Source organism: Onychostruthus taczanowskii, unplaced genomic scaffold (assembly GCF_017590055.1).
Source record: "Onychostruthus taczanowskii isolate IOZ18803 unplaced genomic scaffold, ASM1759005v1 scaffold121, whole genome shotgun sequence".
Lineage (NCBI taxonomy): Eukaryota > Metazoa > Chordata > Aves > Passeriformes > Passeridae > Onychostruthus > Onychostruthus taczanowskii.
Window position 1 is genome coordinate 541,006 of NW_024498363.1, and position 23,708 is coordinate 564,713.

General features: G+C 39.1%; 2 protein-coding genes across 15 annotated transcripts in view; one reads left to right on the forward strand and one right to left on the reverse strand.

Annotated features, from left to right (window-relative positions):
* Window positions 1-4,677, reverse strand: part of RNF170 (ring finger protein 170) — a 31,042-nt gene extending 26,365 nt beyond the window's left edge. For 2 of the 10 annotated variants that reach the window (XR_005952031.1, XR_005952030.1), the window contains exons 1-2: window positions 4,491-4,623; window positions 1,992-2,050 (exon numbers count right to left, since the gene is read on the reverse strand). Coding sequence is in view for 4 of the 10 variants with exons in the window: in XM_041395926.1 (XP_041251860.1) it covers window positions 1,992-2,050; window positions 2,281-2,436 (215 nt within the window). In the remaining 6 variants the exon portion in view is untranslated. The other 8 variants (XM_041395917.1, XM_041395918.1, XM_041395919.1 and 5 more) reach the window with 8 other exon arrangements.
* Window positions 4,678-4,697: 20 nt separating this feature from the next.
* The window catches only part of HOOK3 (hook microtubule tethering protein 3), an 84,738-nt gene continuing 65,727 nt past the window's right edge, over window positions 4,698-23,708 (forward strand). For 4 of the 5 annotated variants that reach the window (XM_041395928.1, XM_041395929.1, XM_041395930.1 and 1 more), the window contains exons 1-2: window positions 4,698-4,787; window positions 18,669-18,754. In XM_041395928.1, coding sequence (XP_041251862.1) covers window positions 4,731-4,787; window positions 18,669-18,754 — 143 coding nt within the window. In that variant the 5' untranslated portion in view covers window positions 4,698-4,730. Of the gene's footprint in view, window positions 4,788-18,668; window positions 18,755-23,708 lie in introns of those variants that run through there. The other variant, XM_041395932.1, reaches the window with a different exon arrangement.

The window sequence follows — 23,708 nt, forward strand, 5'->3', positions numbered from 1 at the left end:
ATTAGAACTTTCAATGTTCAACATAAAGCACAGTTACAACAATACCCTATGCCATGAATAATAAAGACACGAAAAACAATCCAGTCTTTACCATGATAAGTTAAACAGCTGTTACCTATGCAAAGTCAGAATTCTTCCCATAGTTTTCTGAAGTATTTGAACTTTCCTGAGTTTATCAGGGAAGTGCCATATGATAACATACTCTTAAAACCACAGAGATTTTTTTTGGACCCACTACCAAAGGAATGCGCAAGCACAGTGAGAAAGAAATAAGAGGCTCTCTTGATGTCGAGAAGTAAAAAATGAGGTAACACACAAGCCATACTGATGAGATACAAGTTATTAACCTTACTGTATTGACCTTGTGAGCCTGGCACAATTTGCTCAACATCTGAAAGGTAATTTGGACAACAATGTGTCCTTTATGGGATGGGCTGGGAGTGAACTGGATGAGAAAAATGGAGTTTTGAGTTTTCATTTATTTCAATTTTATTCTGAGTGTTTTCCTCTTGATGCAGTACTGGCAGCCACCATCAGTTCTTAAAAAATTTTAAGTTAATTATAAAGTGATGGTGGGCCAGCATGCAAGCCAGAACCTGCAACTCCTTTTGCCAGTTGCCATTCATTAGCAAAAGCATAGCCCCCACCCTTTGAAAAAGCTTCTTTTCAATTTGTAGAGGTTGTGTGTTTTCGAGGATAAGCTAATTAATCTCCAACTAGTCAAATACCACAAGTCACACTTTCTTAAGAACAAAAAGGCTTTAACCCCTCAAAATTTTCTTCTGCATAAGAGAAACAAACAACAAATTAGTTTCATTTGTATCAAAAAGTTTCTAGTAAGATTGGTCTGTTTTAGACAACATAAACCAACTTTTAAGAATTTAAGCATACTAAAATAGAGCATACTTATTCTGCAATCTACCCCCTGAACATATATTAGCTTATGTTGAAATATCTATAGGCATAAATTTATCATATTTTATTTAAAAGAAAAACAGGCAAAAATTCCCAAAATAAAGACAAACTCTTATAAGCAGGGCAAAAATTGAGACCTGTCTCATCAGAAGCTATCTAATTACTTCCTGCTCCAGTGTAGTAGCAGGTCATGGCCCTTCTCTGTTGTTGACAATGGGACTTTGTGAATGGACTTGACTGAGCAAACTGGATCCTACAGTTATTTATGCACTCTTTCTTTAAGAGTCCAAAGATATGCCCAGACTGCATTCAGAAACAATTAACAACAGCAGGCATGAACTACACATCATGAACAGTGGAACTCTAAGAGTTTACCAGTCTAAATCCTAAATCTGCTAAATCCTGAGGTGATAGATTTTATCCAGGTTCTTTAGTGTACTAAAGACACATTTTGAAGAAGCGGTGTAGGCAAATATAACTTTATAGAACAGAAATAATGGAAATGATTGATGATGTACTTAGAAAAAGTGCTTCTGAGGAAAGAGGATTTGTTAGCATTTCATTTTTGTGAGCACAGTCTTACTTGAATAAAGCACCAACAACAACCTCTAGTATGAAGTATCTCCCTACATTATAAAAATCAGTGGGAGAAAATCCAAAAGGCACATTTACTAATTGAAATTTAAAAAAAATCTAATACAGCAACATATAAATTGATGAGATATATTCTGGGAGAAGGCTGTTAAAACTGACTTGGGATTATCCTATTAGAATTCTATGCAGTCTGTTAATGCACCATTATTATGAGTTTGCATCAACTTTGGGTTTACAAATCAGTTCAGCTGGTACAAGAAATACAGCCAAGCTCAGCTGTATAATATTCAGTTATATGCTTATCATGAACCACCTTTGCTTTCAGGACTGTGCTGACTACATTCAAGTGTATGCATACGTTTTGCAAAAGAGAATGAAAAAGGCCTGAACAGCCTTGCCAAGAGAGAGAAGCGGGCAACTTCAGTAGGCAAGCAATGATTTTGTTGAGTATATGTTATGAACTGACCAACTGAGGCACTTGCCTGATACAGCAGGTTTCTGCAGGGTCTGAGGTCAGCAGTCTCTGAGGCACATTTTTTTCCTAAAGAGGTAAAAAAAAAAGAAGAAAAAAGAAAGTAGATATTCTACTTTTGCTGATGGAATCATGCTTTGCAAATTAAAAATAATGCAGCTGCAAACAACAGGTGCAAGGCTGTGAGGGAAAATAACCCAAAATTAACATACCTTTCTACTGGGGAAACAAAATATCTCCAATAATTTTTCTCCTGAGTCCAAAGCCACATGGATGGCTTGAAGCAAAAAGACAAATACTATGGCTTGTTTAGAATCACTATTCTGAATATCTGCCTGGGTGATGTATGACTTGTGTAAAACAATTCCCAACAAAGTTTTCCACCACTTTGTAAGGCAAAAGCATACTGAAAGGTATAGAGTTCTAAACAAACCAGAGGGTGGAACTGAATTCATATATAGACATGAGCATGAGAAAGAGCCTGCTAATGCCTTCAGCTTGGATACCTGACTTTTCTGGTCAGACAGGAAGAGAAAGAAAATATTGTCACTTCATTATAATAATGTTTACTGGAATATGGTAGTACTGCAGCTAAGCATGAGGAGGCTTCAGCTCTCTCTTAGGAAAAGTGCCCAAGAATTCCTTACTGTAGAAAGTGCTACCTCCATATACAACCTCATGTCTAAAATAGATAGCAAGGCAAAAAAGCAATACTGTATTTGCTTGTGTCAACAAAATACAAGATACACCTCGTGGCAACAGGCAATGCAGAGTGGGAAATGAGACACAGAGGAAGATATGATAGAAAACCTTAAACCATGTGATGTACCTGTGAAAGCATTGTTTGTCAAAAGTACCAAGCACGCTGCTTAAAGCACACATTAAAACTTGGAATGGAAAGTTGGTAGTTGTGCAGTTTTCTAAGACTTTAAATTCATTCTGAAACCGAAAATTACCTTTAAATGACGACAGATTTGATTTATAACTTATACAGCAGATTATACAATGAGAACAGTAAGAAAGTACTTTCCTGGGAAAACCTGAAAATTTTCCTTGCTCCTACAATACTCTTCAGTTCAAAAGAAGCTCACATAAAGGCAGCACTCAGCTTTCGTCCATGTTACAAATTCATTAAATGGAAAAAGTCTGAGAAAACAGGGAAAATAGTGAGAGTTTCTGCATCTGTGACCCCTTCTGTTTATACAACCCTCCACTATTATCAACAACAGGGAGTAGCAGGCACTATTTGTGCCTGCTACTCCCTGTCGTTGCATGTCAGGCCCGTTGTTAACTGATATGGAACTGCAGAACTTATCACGATGCCACACACTTTCACTGCAAACTTCAAATAGTCCAAAATCCAACACAACACACTACTGAGAAAGAGTTGCTTGAACTCCTCAGGTGACCCATTTGCAGCATGATGGAGAGCTCCTTTGGCTGGGGCACAGCAAGGATGCAGGGGTACTCTGGCCACAGACAGACTCCTTGTTTTTGAGATAAAAAATTAATTGAATCACCTGCAGAATCACACAGAACCAACTAGACTGGAAAAACCACTGAGATCATCACATCCAATCTAAGACTGAACACCTCCCTGTCAACCACACCATGACACCAAGTGTCATGTCCAGTCTTTCTCTGAACAGCCATTGGGATGGTGACTCCACCACCTCCCTGGGCAGCCCACTTCAATATCTGATTATCCTTCTTCCTAGTCACCACTTGCTACTAATTCTAAGCAAGTAACTTACAGAATCATAAAATGTTAAGAGAAAGAACCTTAAAGATCATCCAGTCCCAACATCCCCATGCCACAAACAGGGACACCTCGCACTAGACTACGTTGCTCAAGTCTTATTCAAACTGGTTTTGAACAGTGCCAGGTTGGGGCATCCACAACCTCCTTGGACAACTTGTTCCAGCATCTCAACACCCCTGACAGTAAAAAATTCCTTCCCGCTACCTAGCTTAAATTTCTCTTCTTCAAGCTTAAACCCATTACTCCTTGTCACTACAGTTCCTAACAAAGAGTCTCTCTCTGACTTCCCTACAGACCACCTTCAGATACTGGTAGGTTGCTTGCTCATTAAATTTACTACAGCAGAGCTTTGTTGAAAGGAAGCTAACGTCGTTGTCTTCTCCAAAAACAGAGGAGAACGTCGTCAAGGCTGCTCCATACACAAGCCAAGCCACACTATATACTAAGACTATGATATGTCTGTGGGTGCAGGGTCATTTCCCACTGCAAAAGCAGGAAAACTTTGCAGGGGCTGCTCCTTTCACAAACAGAAGGAAGTCTGCGGGTGAAAGGTCATTTTTCTACTCCAAAAACAGAGAAAAACCTTGTAGGGGCCACTCCACGCATTACACACCAACACTGATAACGCCTGTGGTACACCATCCTCACGAACCCACGCTCCCAGCCCCGCCGGACACTCTCCTGACGAGTTCCTCCGCGCCGAGACACACACACGGAGCCGACGGCAGCGCTGCACACCCCTCCTACCCGCGGCCCCGGCGGCGTACGAGGTGCCTCGGCGGGCATGCAGCGGAGGGCTTCGCGTCTCCCTGACCCTCCCCAGTCCCCCCGGGCCGGCTGTGAGGGGCGGACAGCCCAGCCAGGTCCGCTGCAGCCCCGCCCGTACCCCTGCGGTACCTCAGCCGCCGCTCGCCGCCGGCCTCGCGGCCCCGCCCCGTCCCCCCGACGCCGCCGGTAGCGAGCCGGCCGCGGCACCGCAGTCCCGCCATGTTCAACGTGGAGAGCCTGGAGCGCGCCGAGCTCGGCGAGAGCCTGCTCACCTGGGTGAGTGCGCGCTGCCCGCCCGCTCTGAGCTGGGCCCCGCCTCAGAGCCGCGGCGCCGGGCGCCTCCCGCCCCGCCGCGGCTCAGCTCCGGTGATAGAGGCCCCGCGGCCCGCACCGCGGCCGGGCCGAGGTCGGCGGAGCCCCGGCGGCCCGGCCTTGTTTTGTTTATGTCTCATCTTGGCGCTTCGGGGGTGCATGGGCAGGGCCGTGCTCCGCCTCAACGCTGCCCCTGCAGCGGGGGAACAAAGGCCCGGGGGGCCGGCGCGGGAGCGCCCCCAGGTGCGCCCGGGCTGGGCTGCCGAGCTGCAGGCCGTGGCTCTGGTCCTTGTCCCTCCTGTGCCGTCGGCATGTCAGTACCCCGCTGTTCGTACCTGGCCGTTGCTCTCTGACCAGCAAGGCCGCCTTTCTGACCGGAAACTTGCATTTCCGCCTGTTTATTTTTCTCTGTTTTTTAAGCAGTGCTTGAGTCTCTAGAGACAGTATTCACCGATGAGGTCGAGGATTTTGCAGTATCAACCTAAGAGGTGATATATTTATTCCTGGAGGCGTTCAAGGCCAGGTTGGATGAGCCTCTGAGCAACCTGATCTAGCTGAAGGTGTCCCTGCTCATATCGGGGGGGGTTGGAACCAGATGATTTTCAAGGTTCTTTTCCAGGCCAAACTCTTGTATGATTCTGTGATCTTATGATAAAAATTACTTTATACTACTTTAATGTTTGCATTTTTTCCCATAAATGTCTTTAGGTTATGCTGTCACTCAAAGAGCAGCCAAAATGTAGTGGACATTAAACTGGGTTTGCAGCTACCTGTAGTCTGAGCGGTGACTGTAGCACAGACATAGAATTTGCATTTCTGTAGCAGCTGAGTTATTGGTCAGTTGTTTGAAACCACTGGATTTTGGTTTGAGGCTGGTTTGGATTTTTCCCCTCTACACTCAAAATTGCTAAGTAAATACCTAGAATATGAAACTCTGCAATACAACTGATTGCTGAATAGAAACAGAAATTTTCAGACATTTTTTCTGTGAGAAGCCAGAGCTGACTGAAGCTCTGATACTGATGCATAAGTTCCTGAAGAATAACAGGTGAGATTTCTCAGAGAAAATAAAAAAGGATGAGCAAGGGAAATGAATTTCTTGTTAAAGGTGAGTAAGTGGCCTGCAAAGTGTAGAAGGTGACAGTTTTGGGGAAGAGGTTTTCAGGGAAGTGCTTCTTATAGATCTGGAATAAGTTACCCAGTTTCACTTTCCTTCACATTCCTGCCAATTTTTCCATCTTTGTTATGGACAAGCGTTGTCCACTTATCTTGCTTTTGGCTTTCCATGCTTTCTCTTTCAGGTGTGGGGAATAAAAAGTCCCAATATGAGAAAGTCAGTGTGTGTTAGTACTGGCAAAGAAAAGTTGAGTGAGAGGCTCAGTCTTTATAATCTGCAACCCTGAAGCTGCACCTACCCCATGCAGCCTGGTCCTGTCTGTAGAAATGGTCACACAGGTCCCTTTACACTTCTCAAATATTGAGCTAATGAGGAGACTAGCTGCATCTCTTTTGGTTAGCAGAAATAGTAAATCATCTTAAATACCATTTGAATGGGTCACCTTTATTCTGAGATGAATTTATGAAGTTACAGGTTATTTTACAGTTTTGTCATTTATGTGGCTTTGAAACACACTTAGTAAAAAAAACAAAGAAAGGTGGCTTGACTTTATTCCAACACACATGAAACTTGCAGAAGAGGCAGCGAAGTTTTTTGTTCCTCAATGAAACTATGTATAAGGAAGGTGGTTCTTTTGCTTGGCTTTCTCTCAAGTCCCATAATGATTCTTGGGAAACCGTTCATTTAGATAGGAGGGTAGAGCTGTCTTAATAATAGTTTATGCACATCTGGGAAGGCTAGTAATTTCCCATTATGCCAGAGAAGCTGGTTGCTCTTTAGAACTGGTTTTGCCTCCCAGGTTGCTTGCTTAACATTCATACAGAAGTACTTAAACTGGTTTGTCTGTGTTTTGAATAGATAAGGCTTTCTGCAAGTCTGAGAACTTGTTCGGCCTAAAATGAATGTTTGCTCAGATGGATATAGGGTGAGAAGAAAGTGTTCCTCCCTCTGCCAACTCATTATTTTAATTAAGGAGCATATCACTTAGGCTTTTTACCCTGCATGCCTGTGATTTCTCTTCCACTGTGTTTAAGCTGGAGCAAGCTGTCCACCTCTGAGTGTTGGTTTATTTTTTAATATTTTGCCAATACCCATTTTTGTTATTAGGCTTTAGCTCTAGGTAGCTTTAGCTAGCTTCTTGTTTATTTTTCACCTCTCTGACAGTGTCATCAAATGGCTTCCTAAATAATTTTTGTTCAGCATTTTAAACACCTGGGTGAGTTTTGACTTCCTATCACTTTAGCAGGTGACCGTGGTGTTATTTTGAGACAGCCACAGTAGTGGCAACTTGAGCAAAACTGAACGAAGGACTGAAGGCTGAGTACTGACCTCTCAAAACTATATTTGCACTCTAGCAGTGTTTGCAACTTACTGCAATTGTAGATATGTTGCTCCACCAAAAATCTTCCACAAAACTCCTCTGAGACTATCCTATGCACTATGGGATTGTTATCCAAGATGCAGTTCAGGCAAGGTACTTTAGAAAAGTGTGGCTGTGAGGTAAACCTGCAATAATACTAAAGTTGTTTCAACATATCTAACAGAGATTGACAAATTTTTTCTGTTTAAAAGTTAAGACTGGTTTACATATGAACACATGGGTTTTTGGTGCTGGGTTTGGGGTGTTTTTGTGTGTGTTTGTTTTGTCAGGAGCACTCTCAACTTAGATACATAGCTGAGGCACTTCATAAAATGTGGAGAGCTGTCAGACATGGCTGTGCCAGTTACATTTTAATGTATATGAAATCATTGTGATCGCTACAGGCTTTTGATGTGTAACCTGAGAAGTTTTTTCTAGCATAGAATTATCATATGATACTGAAAAGATTGCTTAGCACTGCCATGTAAACAGGAGGATTCCTCAAAGAGGTTGCTGCTAAGTGGTTCTAAGTAGTAAGTTGATGTGGAGATGTCATGAACTTTCTTTCATTATGATAAATATCACTTATTTTAGTATGTGTTGCCTCCACCAAACTGCATCTTGCCTGCTTTCTTTCTTTTCCAACCCTCAAGGCCAAATAGAGTTTTTGTTAAAACTTCAGTGATAAATGAGAACTTTTTAAACATTGCAAGGCTCCTCTTTCAGCATCCTCCACTTTGTAAGCACTTCAGTCATTTATATTGACCTTTCCCCCTTTTTGACTGAAAAGTCTCCTCAGTACAGTGTATCTCTGTCTTCTGTGTCATGGCCTATCCCCAACTGTGGTATTATCTGTGGTAGTATGAAGTATAGAGACCAAATACATGTGCCCAACTACTGAAACAGATTCCTCAAGACCACTGCTTGCAAATGCTTGATAGGCACTCTATTAAAAGAGAAATTACTTGGGGAATCTACTTGGAAGGCTGTTTTTCCTTGCTGTCCAGTTATATTCTTTTTAGATTATGCTGTTCTCGATCCTTCTGCGTTTGCACTTTTAATACTCTTCTGGTTTCTTGTAGATGCCAAGATTGTAGGCAACTTGCTATGCCTGTTTAAATTGTTTCTTCTTCCACTCCTTAGCCACTGACCATGAAGTTGTAGAGTTTCATTTACTTCTAATAATATAATTGCATCAGCATATCTTACCTCTTGAAAAAAATATATTTCAGGAGAGGTTGATTGTGCTGATGATGACAGGGAATCAAGAAAACTATTCTTTTGAATACAATGCGTTGTGTATTCGTTTGAATACAATGTATTAACAGGGCAAAAACACTTGAGCTTGTCTACAATCATGGAATATGGCTTGAGGAACCTGGCAGATCATAGCCCTTGTAACTAATATGAAAGACCAGTAAGCTGAACAACCTTTTTTTTATATTTTATGACCTCTCACTAAGATAATAAAGAATCTGTTGCTCCAGCTTTTAAAAGGATAATTGTCTATGACTGTGATATTTTGAGTGTAATATTCACTATGTTTGAAGGAGCTGGAGTGTCTAGCACCATTATTAGATAATAGGGATTTTTATTTAATCTATTGCTGAGAGGTCAGGCAGAAGCAGGAACTTCTCTTCAAGATTATATTGAAGAGCAAGTGATAGAAGACTGATAACATAGGAGTACAATAATTAAAGGTAATAGAGTATGGTTTGTGTATGTTCCTTGCCATTGTCCCCCCCATCTTTTGAGTCAACGTGAGAAAGAAAGACTGAACAAAGAATTTGGAGGTGCTGGCATTATTCATGCATGGATTTTGACACTCTTAGATTTTCATTCTTTGGGGCCTTGTCCCAAATTCTGCTTTTTTCCCCCCTGTTTTCTCCTTCCTGAAGAGCTGTTCTATACAGTGTACAGTAGTTCTCTGAAGAAAAAATACATTTCTATATGATTTAGTATGTGCTCAATTTCAGCTTCCAATTCTGCCCCCACATTTTTTGGTGAGGGTTTGTGAGATGTTTCGTGGAAAAGAAACAGACTTGCTGCTAGGAACTATGAACCTTAGAGAGTGTAAAGGAAACAGCTTTTCTGTTAGCTTGTTAATCTCAAAGTGGGAGGTGTGGAGAGAAATCTGTTTCTATCTTCTCTGAAATACTTAAACACAGATGTTTCAAAGATATTAAGTCAAACTGTGAATTTTTCACAACTGTCTGTCTTAATTGTGACATTTTGGGACTTGTAAACCTTGAGATGTGTCCTTCTGTTCTTCTGGACCATTAGAAATCTTTGCTACAATGTGTAGACATTCAAGTTGAGCCTTGGACCTCTCCTCTCTCCTCTGCTACACAATTGCACTTGCTGCTCTGTCCTTTGTTGGCTGACTATTTGTGGTCGTTTAGAAAGGTCTAAATTCGGTTTGTTAAGTGCCCCAGCTTCAGAACCTAAGTCTGAAGTTTTAAAATCAATTTAATTTGTAAGTCCTAATGATTAATTGGGAAAAAAAAAAAAAAAAAAAACAACCCCAAACCACAGTGAAGTTATTTGCCACATGGCAACCAACACTACTAGCACAAGGCTACAGCAGGAATGCATGGTTGAAAGTGAGGGGAAGAGAGTAGTAGAGTCCTTGTGGCTTTTGTTGCCAATAGCCTGGCAGGTCCTGCCATACTGGAAAGGAAGAGGGATTAACTCTTTCTTTAACCACTGATAGTGGTTTCCTGCCCTGCAGAGTATGCTTGTGTTGTTTTTCTGTCTGCATTTGCCATATGTGACTTAGATCATTCCCTCCTGTGAGTTCCTTAGTGCTGCTCATTCAGGGCAGAGAACAAAGAGACAGCATGGAGAAGAGATGGGTTTCGGTGAAGGGAAAAGCTCTCTAAGGTTAAGGGTGGGGTAGTCCAGCCAGTGCTCTGCTCCTGCCTGTGTCAGGCAGAAGCTTCTGAATGGATACAAAGCTGGAGCTGTGTTTCAGTGGACTAGCTGGGGCCACAAAGGGATGGGATCTTTTCAAAGGGAGTACATAGGGAGTGTTTTTGAAGTGGTGCAGGTAGTGGAGCAAGTATTGCACAAGAAGATGCGTTGTAAATCTGACGGTACCGTGCTTTAGCCCTGGGATTCCTAGGGCTCTTTCATGCCATTTAGCTGCAAATTTCTCTGCAAAAGTGTGTCATGCTGTAAGTGTAGTAGTAGTGCTTTGTATCCTTTGTGGATACATTTTAAGCTAAGTCTCTCAAGGTAGCTAAGTTAGGGTACTTAAACAAGAAATGCATATTTAACCCCACACTTTGTTTTTGGGGGACAACAGATCAGGAAAATGAGCATCTGTAATTTATTCACTGCAGTGTTGCAAAGTATTAAATGGATTATAACCTTTCTACATTTCAGGATTACGTAAGATAAACCTTTGAGTGAACTTGTTTGCCATGACAGCAAGGTATCCATAGTTTCACTTCAGTGTAGGAATAAGTAGAAAAAAGTGTGTGATTAACTGCAGCAGAATTTATGTGTGGGGTTTTTTGTTTCCTGATTTATTTTTGTGTGTGTGTGGGGGTGTTTTTTGTTTGTTTTTTGGGGGTTTTTTTGTGTGTGTGTGTTTGTTTTTTGTTTTATTAATTGTACTGTCCCATTTGTGGCTAGGGAAAAAAAAAAAAAAACCAGCATGACTTGATTGCTCTGGCAGGGTTAATGATGTAATTTTATGGGCAATGTCAAAAGATGGCTGGCTGGCTGTTACATGATGGCTACTGCCTTTTTTTTATGGAATTCAGTCAGCCTCTGAAAAATCTTATGCTGCACAGAATTCCATGAAATTTAGGTCGTTTATTGAAATATAAATAAAGAAAAGGGGAAGGCTTGAACTGCAAGGTATGTAATTTTACAGGTTACAGATATATCTGTTACCAGTCCTAGAATCTGTTAAGTCTGAAATTTTTTAACCTGGTGAAAATTTAGCGCCAGCTTTCTCTTACTCATGCGATCCTGTGAAAGCCTGTGTTTCCACACTGGTCAGAAAGTTTGTGCAGATGATATTTCAGTAGAACTTAGTGTTCTTGGATTCATCTTCTGTGCTTTCAGGGAAGAGAGGTATTTCTTTCACCTGTTAATAGAGACTGTTTGTCATCTGAATTATAGCTGCAAAGGTTGAAACTATGGGCTTTAAATAGTTTTTTTTCTGTATTTTGCAAGGAAAAGGCTGCAATCTGTTTTTTACTATTTATTGTTTTGGTTTTGTTTATTTTCTTTTTGTTCTGCTTGCTTTTTGTTAGGTTGATTTCTTTTGGTGTTTTTTTGGTTTGGTTTTCTTGTTTTGATGTCTTGGGGTTTTTGTTTCTTTGTTTGGATTTTTTGTTTGTTTGAGTAGTGTTAGAAATATGTATAAATTTGGAAAGTTTCTCTAGCTAGCCACTAGCCAAAAGTAAATTGGCTTTTCTTGGCCCTGTGCCCTCACATAAATGCTATATCTTGCTGCCTGGTGCTTATTTTAGTATGGATCTGTTTGGGTACATTTATCTGATGTTGTTTAGGTTTGTAGTAGCTTAGACATCTTCATTCAGAATAGAAAGATTTCACTCTTCTGTTCATTGAGTGCTGTTCTGCTATTTGTATTGAACACCTACTTTTACAGAAAATTTCATTATCCTTCTTTGGTGAAACTTCAGATGTCCCAATTCCATGGGCTGGATTACCATCTGGGCTTCTGTGAGTCAGAGTGCTGAAGATAGAAGATATCCTTCTTCTGTGTTTAATATGACATCATTTTAAGTGTATTATTTTGTCCCTTCTGGGCAGTAGAGATGGAAAATTTTGTACTTTGGTTAACAGAGGAAGCTTCTGGTTCCTGGAAATCCTTCCGTTTGTGTTTTGGATTTTTTTTTTCCAAAAAAGGAAAGGAGATACTTCTTTTCTTAAAAGGCACTTTTGAAGCTTTCTAAAATTCATTGGTGCTTGGTGCAGTGTGAATGTACATATCCCATAAATGTGGGTGCATTGATTTAATGTGTAGCAATTTTGCTCTTTATTAGTAGTTTGTATTTTGAAAAGAGAAAGCATTGACTGGTACATACTACTTTTAAATAAAATGTGATTAAATAGATGAAGGCTTGGAAAGAACTGTTGGTTTATGTTGCTGTTTTAGGCCTTCCTATTATGTATTATATATGTTAATTTTATCTTAATTACAAATGCTGTTTAGAATTTTTTTTTTTAATCAGTTGACTCATCTGGCTTTCAACTGAAAACAGGAATGTGTTAATTTTCACCACAGGAGTGGGTAGGTTAGCTTGTGTTTTCATTAATGTTTCTGAAATGGTTAAACCAAAAACCATTCAGACTTGAGACTCTGTTCATTGTGTCTTAATAATTTGTCATACTTGAACACGTCAGTTAGCAGCAATTTAATGGCAATGCCAAGACAGTGCAGTAGTAACTGGTTTGTGCTGTCATGGCTCTCTCATCTCTTAAGTCTTTTAGTAAGTAAGCTTTAGTTAAGGTGTTTCTTCTGCTTTCTGCACTGTGTTTCTGCAAAGGAAATATTTAATAACTGCAAAAGTGTCTCTTTGAATAAATATTTTGATTGAGATATTTCATAGCTTTGATATTTGCGTTTAAATACAATATACATAAAATGAGAGGCCAATTAATAAAAAATATTCAAGTCCTTCCCTAGAAGAATTCCCACCCTCACTAGTAATGTAAAAACCTTGTCATTTCATTGTTGGGTTAATCAATTCGCTAACATTACAGCTGGATTGCAAAGTAACTTTTGAGATTGTAGTAATGAAAGTTTGACAACCTTAAAATCAGTGGAAACATTCACAAATTCAAATCTTGGGATAAAGCTGCTGCTTGTTAGGGAATCTGTTTCCCCATTGTTTGTTTCACGCAGTCTGTTGTTTACTTGGAAAGTGTGAAAAAACAGCTTATGCCATGACCATGTAGGCAGAAGGTAGCAGTGCTACGAACTGTGAGGAGAAAAATGGGTGAAGAAATCTTAAAGTTATCCAAAAGCACAAGATCTGCTTTTAGGATGGTAATCCACTTCTAATTTGAAAGGGCTGTCTCAATACAAGAATTTTACATCTGAGGAAGAACTGTGTGTATCACTTAATTATTTAGCTGTTGTGAAAAGAATTATTCTGCTTTCCTAAAAGCATTGAAGCTGAGTGAATGTTTTAGTGAGATTCTTGCAGATCTTGTGGATAATACAGGATTAATGTGCAAGGACAGAAGTATCCAACCCACCTTATTCTTCTTCACCTTCTGCCAGTGTGCTTCTTGCATCCAGCCTAGTGAAGCTGATTCTTTATTGTCTCCTTTCACAGCCACTTCTCCCTGTCTTGTGTTGGTGATTTGTATCCTCTGTACTGGCATGGCGTTGTTCTTGGCTCTGTGTAGCAACCAGCTATAAGCTTGCATAGTGAGTTCCAAAAATGTGGGGAAATAGTGGATGAATAATTCTAAATTGGTGGTGCCATGGTTAAATCCTTGTTGGAAATTAAGGATCACACAAGCGCTCATTCATTCCCCCCTGATTCCCCTGCCAGTGGGAAGAAGAATGAGGAAAAAAAGGTAAACCTTGCAGGTGTACATAAGAAAAATTTAATCATTGAAACAAAATAACACAACAATAATAATTATAGGCTAGATATAACATATAGAATAGTACCAGTAATGAATATAACATAGTACTAAATATGCTAATAACAGTAATAATAATAATAATAATTGTTAATAAAAATTATAATGGTAAGGAGAGGGAAGGAGTGGCAAAACCTGACAGAAACAAGTAGGTTGGTCAGAATCTGTGAACCTATGCTCATTTTGTCCCCCACCAGTGACTGGGGAGTGCTTTGCTTGGATAAATTGGAAAGTGAGTGTATTTGTAGAGTTGTATTTGCGCTTAAGGTAACCATTCACACAGAGTTTTATGTGCTAAGAACCACTAATAACAATTTCATGTATTATTCCGAAAGTATATTTAAGAGATTTGTTATGTAACTCCATCATTAATAAAAACTAAACTGTGTATATAATCACTGTGCAAAGAGCAAGTCTTTCATTATCCCTTAGTGTTGAGAAGGAGAGGGTTTTTTTTTGTCTTTGAGGTGGAATTGGTTGGCTTTGTTTTGCTTTTTACTTTTTTTCTTTTTTTCATCAAGTTTAATGGGATGCTGGATTCCCCATTACATTTTTATCCTGGTTTTCACCTGCTGTCTTTGACAACTGAGTGTTTGTCCAGTTCACTGATGTTCACATCAAAAGTATTTTTCGTGAAATACGTTTTTGCATCCTATCCCTAGCAGCTAAGAAATCCTCACTAGTCATATATGTAATTGGGAACTGGAGCTCAAATTTTCTAAAGTATTGTCTTCCTGAAGCATTTATTTAGTCCCTAGTGATAGCCTCCTTTGCATTGTAACCTGTTAATTCTTATTCTAAGATTTTTATAAAAATTAACTCTGCATGTCCACGTGGATCAGAAATCTGGTTTAATATTCAGTAAAATTAAAGAACCCCTTCTGTCATTGCATGATAGTTGATGGAAGGTATGAAGACCTACTAGACCTAGTTATTTAAGTCAAGTGGTGGAGGTTTTTCACTCTACCCCTTTCTTTTCCCCATAGTCCTGTGACAGGATCATAGACTAGTTCGTGTTATAAGGGACCTATAAATGTCAGGTAGTCCAACCCTCCCCCCCACCCTTCCCCCAGCCCCTTCCCCTGGCTTTGGGCATGAACATCTTCGACTAGACCAGGTTGTGCAGAGCCTAGCCCAGCCTTACGGGGGACAGGGCATCTGCCACTTCTCTGTTCCAGTGTTTCACCACCCTCATCATAGAATAATTCTTCCTTATCTACTCTGAATCTATGATTTTTTCAATTTAAAACAGTTACTGCTTTTCTGGTTGCTACAGGACCTATTCAAAAGTGTGTCCCCATCCTCCCCTTAAGTACTGAAAGGCCACAGTGAGGTCTCACTGAAGCCTTCTCTTCTTCTCCAGGCTGAATAACACCAACTCTCCCAACCTTTCCTCATAGGAAGAAAGCCCTGCTCAGGGCCTGCTCAAACATGTCGATGTCTTCCTTGTATGAAGGACCCTAGAGCTGGACATAGTACTGAGAGTCTCACGAGAAAGTAGTGGAAGGGGAAAATCACCTCCTTTAACCTTCTGACCATGCATGTTTCTGACTAATGTTCAGCTTTACCCACCAGCACCGCCAACTCCTTTGCAGGGCGGCTCTCAATCTGTTCGTCCCCCAGCCTGGGTTGGTAGGGGGGGTTGCCCCAGCTCAGATGCAGCACTTGGCCTTGAGCTTCATGAGATTCATGTGTGCCCACAGACATGACATGGAGGCTCCATACAGCAGTTCAGGAAGTGGGGGAAAAGCCCCAATAATCATAACAGCAAACAGAAATTAGCTTTCAGTGTTGTGTAACTAACGATGAGAACTGCATTACAAGCACTCTAGAGGTAGGAGCAGAGGAGCAGTTCATGCAGGAAGGGAGAGTAGTCTTCCAGGAGGAGTTGTATCACAATGCACTGTTTTAACAGCTGTTACCAAATAGCTGTTTATAGGGACGCACACAAATTTGCTTGCTCAATAGTTGGAACTCTGTGTCTTGCCACATTCTTGTCATTTGCCACATTCTTATAATTTTGTCCCTTCTGGAAAGTGAACTCTTACTTTTCTAGAGGAAAGTAAGCAAGTTTAGCATATTGTAGAACTGGCAGTGGTATAGGAGTTTAACTTTGTAAATTTGAAAAGCTATTTTGTGTAAAGTTTTTTGAAGAAAATTTGTATTTTTCATATCTCTGCAGGATATGAAAAGCATATAGTTCTTTATTTTTTAAGATTTGTGTAAATGTTTTGCAGTATAAATTCGGCAAAATTGAAATATAAAAATTAAATTTATAGTTTTTTTAACTAAAACTAAATATAAAAAATACATAAACTAAATGTAAAAGTAAATTTCATTTATTGTGACATTTTAATGTCCATGCAGATAAAAGGCACATTAGTTTAAGTCTTTCTTTCTTTTCTTTGATGTCTGACTATAAGAAACGTTGTTTTCCTCAATGGCAGTCTTGCATATGTGTTTATGGGAGGAAGAAAGAGTTCAGATAGGTTACCTGAACCTTATTGACAGTTTAGACTTTTTTTTTTCTATGTAAAGTGTAAGGGAAGTATGATGGTGAAATTATACACAAAATAACAGAGAATGTGCATCTTATTCTTCTGTGTTTTGAAAACAGATCACCTTCTTTGACCATCACTGTAGTGGTATTATCTACATACACTTTTATTTAGTCAAGGAAGTGTTTCATATATCAAGTTACAAAATAAATCTAAAATGCCCTGGTTACTTTGCACTCTGAAGACCTCAATTATGTTGCTGTTGCTTATTTGAAAAGAGCATTTAACATTGCCTTATTCTGGAAAACTGTAACAGTAGTAGTTCTTAAGGGATTTTTTGATTTGGGTCTTAGGCAGCAGAGTGATTTCGATTTTCATTGTTTAAATGTATAATACACAAAACTCGAAGAAAGGTTTTTATTGTCTGTACTTGATAATTTTATCTTTTTAGATCTTAAAATTCTTCAGGCATAAATATCCACAGTGTTATTGCAGCCCATTTTGTTGTAGCTGTAAACTATTGTATATTGTTTAATATTTTGCCAAATTGGAGGTTCAGAGTTGTCTCTGTATTCCTTCAACAGTGTTGCCAGAAACTATTGGTAAATTCAGTTTTCTGGCAAAATAGCGATTCAGTGTTGTACCCTGTTGTGTTGTGTTTTCATGTGTGGGTTTTTTTCCTCACCCACCCACTCCAATTTTCACCTATTGTCCTGACAACCTATGATGGCTTCTTGATTTCTAGAGAGGAAGCTGTGGGATTTTTACAAGTAGTTCAGACCATGCTGTAAGAAAATCTGAGTCAGAAGTGCAGAAGTCACTTCTGTATGTCTTATAATGCACTCAGTAATTTATTCATGTGCTTTTGGAATATGGACAGTATTCATTACTATTGACTGGTCACAGTTGATCAGAAAACATGCTCTGAGAGCTCAATTTTTGACTCTTCTTGGACATAATGGCGCTTTTTTCCCTACTTGAGTGTTAGTTTTTTTTCTCCAGAATAAAGGGAAAAAAGGAAAGTTCACCTAGATGCCTGTACTCCAAATTAATGTAAAATGCCATTGCTAGAGTTTCTACATGACTAATTGTACCTTACATGACCTAGAGTGCTTATACCAAAGGTGTAATAATATACTATTCCAAAGGTATAAAGAGAATCTGGCTATTTTGCACGTGACTTTCTGAGAACCTTCTCAGAGAAAGACCTTCAGAATTTCCTACTGAAACATTAATTGTCTTTTATTGTAATACACACATATAAAGGGTATTTATTGGGAAATTACTAACGACTGTTACTCTTCCAAATGCCACTGAAGCATGAATCGTTGTATGTTATGTTCAGAAAAAAAATGATTGATGTATCTAGCATTTATGTACTCTGAAACTGCAAGCGCTTTTGTAGACTGCCTTATCCCTTGTGTGTATGAACAAATTTGCTTTCTACAAATAAGCCCAAGTTTCCTGTAGGAGGAGGATAGTAGCAGAGAGCACTAGGCAGATACCCTCCAAATAATACCATAAAAATTATTTTTACACACTCATCCACATCATTTAAAAATAATGTTATTTTAAAGTAAATATCAAGTAACTTAAACCATTTAAAAAGATTGTCCTGAAGTGCACCTGATTCTTCTCACCGAGAGAGCAAGGAAGAAAAGAGCTTTGCTATGGACTGTGGTGCATGTCACTGTGTTAATACATCAGCATGAAATGTTCAGAATTCTAGTAGTGTATAAACCAATTAGGGTTTAGCAGCACTGTGTTCTTCTCTTCCATCTGATAGTAGGGATTAATCAAGTTCGGAATACATATATCAATTTACATTTCATCTTCCCATTGTGGGGAGCTGATGAGCATTCTGTGGGATCACTGTCCTTCTAAAAATTTTCTTTCTTTTGTTGGTTGGGAGCGTGTACTTGAATATATATACAAGAATATATGGAAGTACTTGAATGCACTGATGACTTTCAGTAAGCAGAAAATGCAGCAGAAAGTTTGCTTTTTGGAGAATGTAATACTGGTTTTTGTAGCAGTTTGTTGAGAAAACTAGGATACAAAGCTCTGTTCATTTCTTTGATAGCTATTAAATATAAAGGCTTTTAAACTGAACATGTACGCTAAATATGTGGAATTTATTGTTTTTACTATTTGGTAGTATTTTTTTTCAAACCTTTGAAAATTTCTTTACATTGAAGGAAACACAGATAACTTTTTCTTTTCTCCCATAGATCCAAACCTTTAATGTTGAGGCACCATGCCAGACCGTGGAAGATTTAACGAGTGGGGTTGTGATGGCCCAGGTTCTTCAAAAAATGTAAGTAATTGTTTACTTAATGAACTAAATACAGACAGTTTTTATCTGTACATTTTTGTATATTTACATGTGTTTTATCTTGCCTGGTATTCCCTAAGGATGTGACTTAGATAGTACTTTAAAGTGGAACATGACTAATAATTTTTTTCTCTGTAGTTTACAGATAACTATCTTAAATGAAAACCAAAATTATTTTAGACAAGAGTTCATTCAAGTGTGACCTTACTGGAAAGTAACCTGACTTAAAACTAAACTTACAGATTCACACTTAAAATTGAAATCAGTGCAGAGTAATACCTTTAATTAATTGCCCTGATTGTTGTTTGAAACTATAGTCAGTAATGTTAGAAGTAGTTTAATGTATAAAACTTCAATGATAAACTGAATGGAACTGTCAGTTTAGTTGTTTGCAGTTGGAAGTACTTTTTCGTTTGTTTCCACTACCCCTTATCTGTTCACCAGACGCTACTGAGATTACGTGAGGATATAAAGAAGAAGCCATTGGGTTATTTATACACAGGATTGGTAAGATCTTACTGAGCCTTTTCTTCTTGAGGCTAAACAAAAACAGCTCACTCAGTCTCACCTCAGTTGGCAGTCTGTTAATCATCTCAACTGCCCTTTGCTGAACTTCCGTGTATGTCCAGGTGTCTCCCTTACTGGGGAGGCCTGGAGGCAGCAGTTCAGATACGGTTTTAACAGATCTGAGCAGTACCTCCCTTGGCCTGCTGGTAGCAATATTCCCAATACAGCCCAGGTTTTGGTTTGCCTTCTTTGCTGCAAGGACACATTGCTGGAGTGTGTTCCACTTGGTTTCTACCTGGTTTCTTGTCTGCAAAGCTGTTTTCCAGCCAGTGACCCCCGGTGTATATTGGTGAATAGTGTTTGCATTTAACTTTTCTAAAATGTGTAAGGTTCCTCTTAGCCTTTTTTTCCACCTTGCCAAATTTTTCCTAAGTGGCAACGCAACTATCAGGTGTGTCAAGCGCACCTTCCATTTTTGTATTATATGAAAAGTGCCCTCTGTACCATCATCTAGATCCTTACTAAAGACAGTTAATAGTATTGACCCTTGGATATGCTGCTAGTGAACTGGCCTCCAGCTGAATTTCATGCTTCTGAAACCTTTGAGCCTAACATTTCAGCCATTTTTCATTCCCACCTTGCTATCCAGTTACCCCAGCAATGCTTCATCAGTTCTTCTATGAAGGTGTCATTCTGATCAGGCAGTCTATAGCAGGAATCTGTAACGGTGTCACTCATGTTGATTTGCTTAGTCATTCTGACTGGTAATCTCTCAGCTGGCTCATATCTGTCCTCTGGTCTGTCGCAGAAAGGGCATCTTTCTGTCACTGCCTTCTCAGCTTGTTCTTCCTAAGGAGTCTGTATATGCTCATGGCAGCCGCCTTGGCATGTGAGCCATCCTACCACGACTTCATGATCCCAGTGGGTCTGTGACCTTGTAACTACATACAGAACTCTGTTTATTCCTATTTGTTCTCTATGCTGCCTGCATTAGTGCGTAAACACTCCACATATGCATCCTGTCTTTCTGATTCCCAAGAATTAAGCTTTCCCCAGAGTGTTCTTCTTTAGGCCTTTCTATATTTATGTGCATATGCTTGAGGTGATCCCACTTTATTCAGACCTGTTGTGTTGACTATGAGGTGTCTTTTGTTCATATCATTCCTCACCCCTAGTTCTTCAACAGAGTTCACTACTTTGTAACTTAATGTTCATTTTTTTGTATAAAACTGTTCTTAACATCTTGGCCAGCCTGTTCGTGAAGATGTGTCTGCCCACCATAGTCTGGTGGATCCTATCTCTTCCATGCAGTCCTTATTCTGAGAAGGGTTTAATGATTATTGAAATCAAAACTTTGTTGCCAACACTGTATCACAGCAGGTTGTTGACCTGCAGGGTCTGTCTGCTGCTCAAACCTCCTTCTCACTAACTGGGGCAACAGGGGAGAAGACCACCCGAGCCTTGACCATACATTCCAAAGCTGCATAATCACATTTGGCACTTTGCAGGTTTCCCTAGCTGTACAGCTCGTGCCCAGGTGGAAGAGCTGAAGGAATAATCATGTGAGGGCTGGACAAGCTTCAGCAGTCTTTCGACAATGTCCGGAATTCAAACCCCGAGCAAGCAACAGCCCTTCTTGATGTCAGTCAGAAGATGAGGGTCCTCCATCCTGTTCTAGTGTTTATCGCTTCCCTCTTGTGCTGCTGCGTGGCTCAGGTTTACTGAGCGCGGATGATTTGTTTGGCAGAGCTCCTAGGGCTGTAACTGCTATGAGGGCACTGAGTCTGTTCTTTAGCTGAAGATTCTCAGGAGCAGGAGCCTTCCTCCTAGTGAGAGAAGGAACTGCCAGTTCACAGGAAGAAAAAAAAAAAAAAGGAGGAAAGGGAAATCTCAATGTAGTCAAATATTTCAAGGCAAGACTTTTTAGCATGTGGTTCTGAGATACTGTTTTCAGCTGATGAACTGAACTTTAAAAATAATATTACAATACAAATATTGCATTTCTGTAGCATGATTTTAAAATATGTGAAGATCAACTAAACAATTTATAATTCTTCCTTTCTGTCCTATATAATAATTTGAACATGCCAAAATTAGTATTCAACTATCTTACTTTATGGTAGTTGTGCTTCAGATTTAACATTTTGCATACTTATGTAATGAACAGACATATTCTCATGCTGAAATTTAGCAACAGTATTGCTAAATCTTGACTGCATTCCTGCTGAGATAAACCTTGAAGAGCAGCAGCAATCTGATCTTGGATTGTACAACAGGAATTATAACATGAACAACCTTTGAGGGAAAATATTGCTTTTTTGTTTTTCTTTTTAAAACAGAATAAACAGAAGGTAAGTACTATAAGAAGTGTAACAGAAGATTAGTCTAATTGATTTTCAAAGTAGAAACTAAGGATTGTAGAATAGCCAAACATTTTCTCTTTCCCTGGACATGAGAGTGGAATATTGGTCAAATACAGGATCAGCATTTTCTACTCAGGAAACTGATCAGGAGCATGTTGACAAAGACGTTTTAAATATTCTTTCTTGAAAACAAAACCAAATTCAACACTAGCAGTGAAATCCTCTTGTTGGCCCTTTGAACAAAAATAACAGGAAGACTACTTCACTGGGAGATGGGGCATGTTCAACAATGTGAAGCAAGTCTAGAGCAGGCTTTTTTACTTTTCTTTTTATATTAGCAGCTCCCACTAGTATTCCCACTCTGTCCCAAGAAAGACAGTCATGTAGAATACAATTTTTGCAGGAAGGCAGCTACATATATTTACATATACAGCAACAAATACGTTGTTTTGACTGCAGACGCAACTTAAATGCCATTACTCTATTGAGAAGGATAAACTACTATTTTTGTAATTTTTCAAGGAAAAAAATGAAAATTAGGTGTTTCTTAGTATAGTGCTTCCTGTTAAAGGTTCTTTTTGAGTGTGTGTTCTTAGAGCCTAATAACAATGGAAGGTTGATTAGGTAAAGGTAAGGAGGAGAAAGTTCTGGCAACTTTGTGTGAATCAGGATTTTACTATGGTAAATTAATTAATGTTTAAAAATACTAAAGAGCAGATTAATATAACCAGTAAAGAAGAGTATTAATGAAAATTTAAAGGTGTTGGAGTGGTCCAGTGATCTGGATATATTTCCAGATAGGGAAGTGTGGATAGCATTTCTTCCAAAAAACTTAAAGGCTTAGTAGTGAATTCTATTATTTTTATTTTTTTTCCTTACATCTGCCTTCTTAGGGAAAGTTCACTGGTACTTATGAGGATGGGAGATAGTAGGTCATGATGAGGAGCAGTTTTTCAGAGATCCCTAGCTCAGGGAATTAGTTATGTTAGACATGCATAAAATTTGCACGAAACAGAACTGTAGGATTTAGTCAGAAAAAAGGAAGAGAAGAGGAAGAGCATTGCTCGCTCATCAGCTGATAAAAACCAACTTGTACTGTGCACAACAGTGCCTTGTACCAAGGGGACGGGGCTGATGGTTTCTTCTTTAGTTCTTAATTTTTCATACATCATCCTTAATATTTTTTGCACTCACAGTAGCAGCCCATTTGTAGATAAGTGCCAGACATCATAACAAATGCAGCAGACTTTTCTTTAACAAAACTGCTGGAATAAGCTGTGAGAAGAAAAGGTTACAGAGGAAATTACTGACACCTTCAGAAGCTTTTTGCTATTGTTGTAGTGTGTGAGATAGCAAATACCAGAAATATGTTCTATGTAACCAAGAATGAAAATTTTGCTTGCAGTCTCAGTTGTTAAAAAAGGGTATTGGTAAATTCCTGAAGGACGTTTTCTTCCTTTATAGCATTAAAACTTTATCTTTGAATTTCAGCTTAAAATACCACTGCATGTAATTCTCTAGTGCTAACTGTATTATCTTGGTGGAAGAAACTCAGCCTATGTTTTAGTTTAACTTTTTTGTGTTATTTTGTAAGATTTATTGTTTCTTTTCAGATGTGGTGATCCCTCTGACTAGCATTGATATGAAATACAGTAAGAAAAAATTGCCTGTACACTGTTGGTGATTATTTTAAATAGTGTTGTACTACAGGAGTAAAGAATGGAAGCAAAAAAAAAACGTTTCATTTTGTATGAGTAGGCTGTTGGCCTGAAATTGTGTAGCTTGTGCTGGTACGAGTGCTGTAGCTTGCTTCTGAATCACATCCTTATGTTTTCACTGTCCACTGATATCCCCATAATAGCAGGATTTCCTGTTTTCAAATTTTCCTTTCATCCCATTCTGGAGACTGTTTAATACCAGGTGTCCATCTTGTTTTGATTATTTCTTCCTCTGTCATACTGGCCTTGGTAAGTGTAGGAAATTGTATATATTTTCTTCTATCATCTGTGCATCTCACCCCTCTCAATGAATTATTCATTATATTATACATTGCAACATGCTGTATG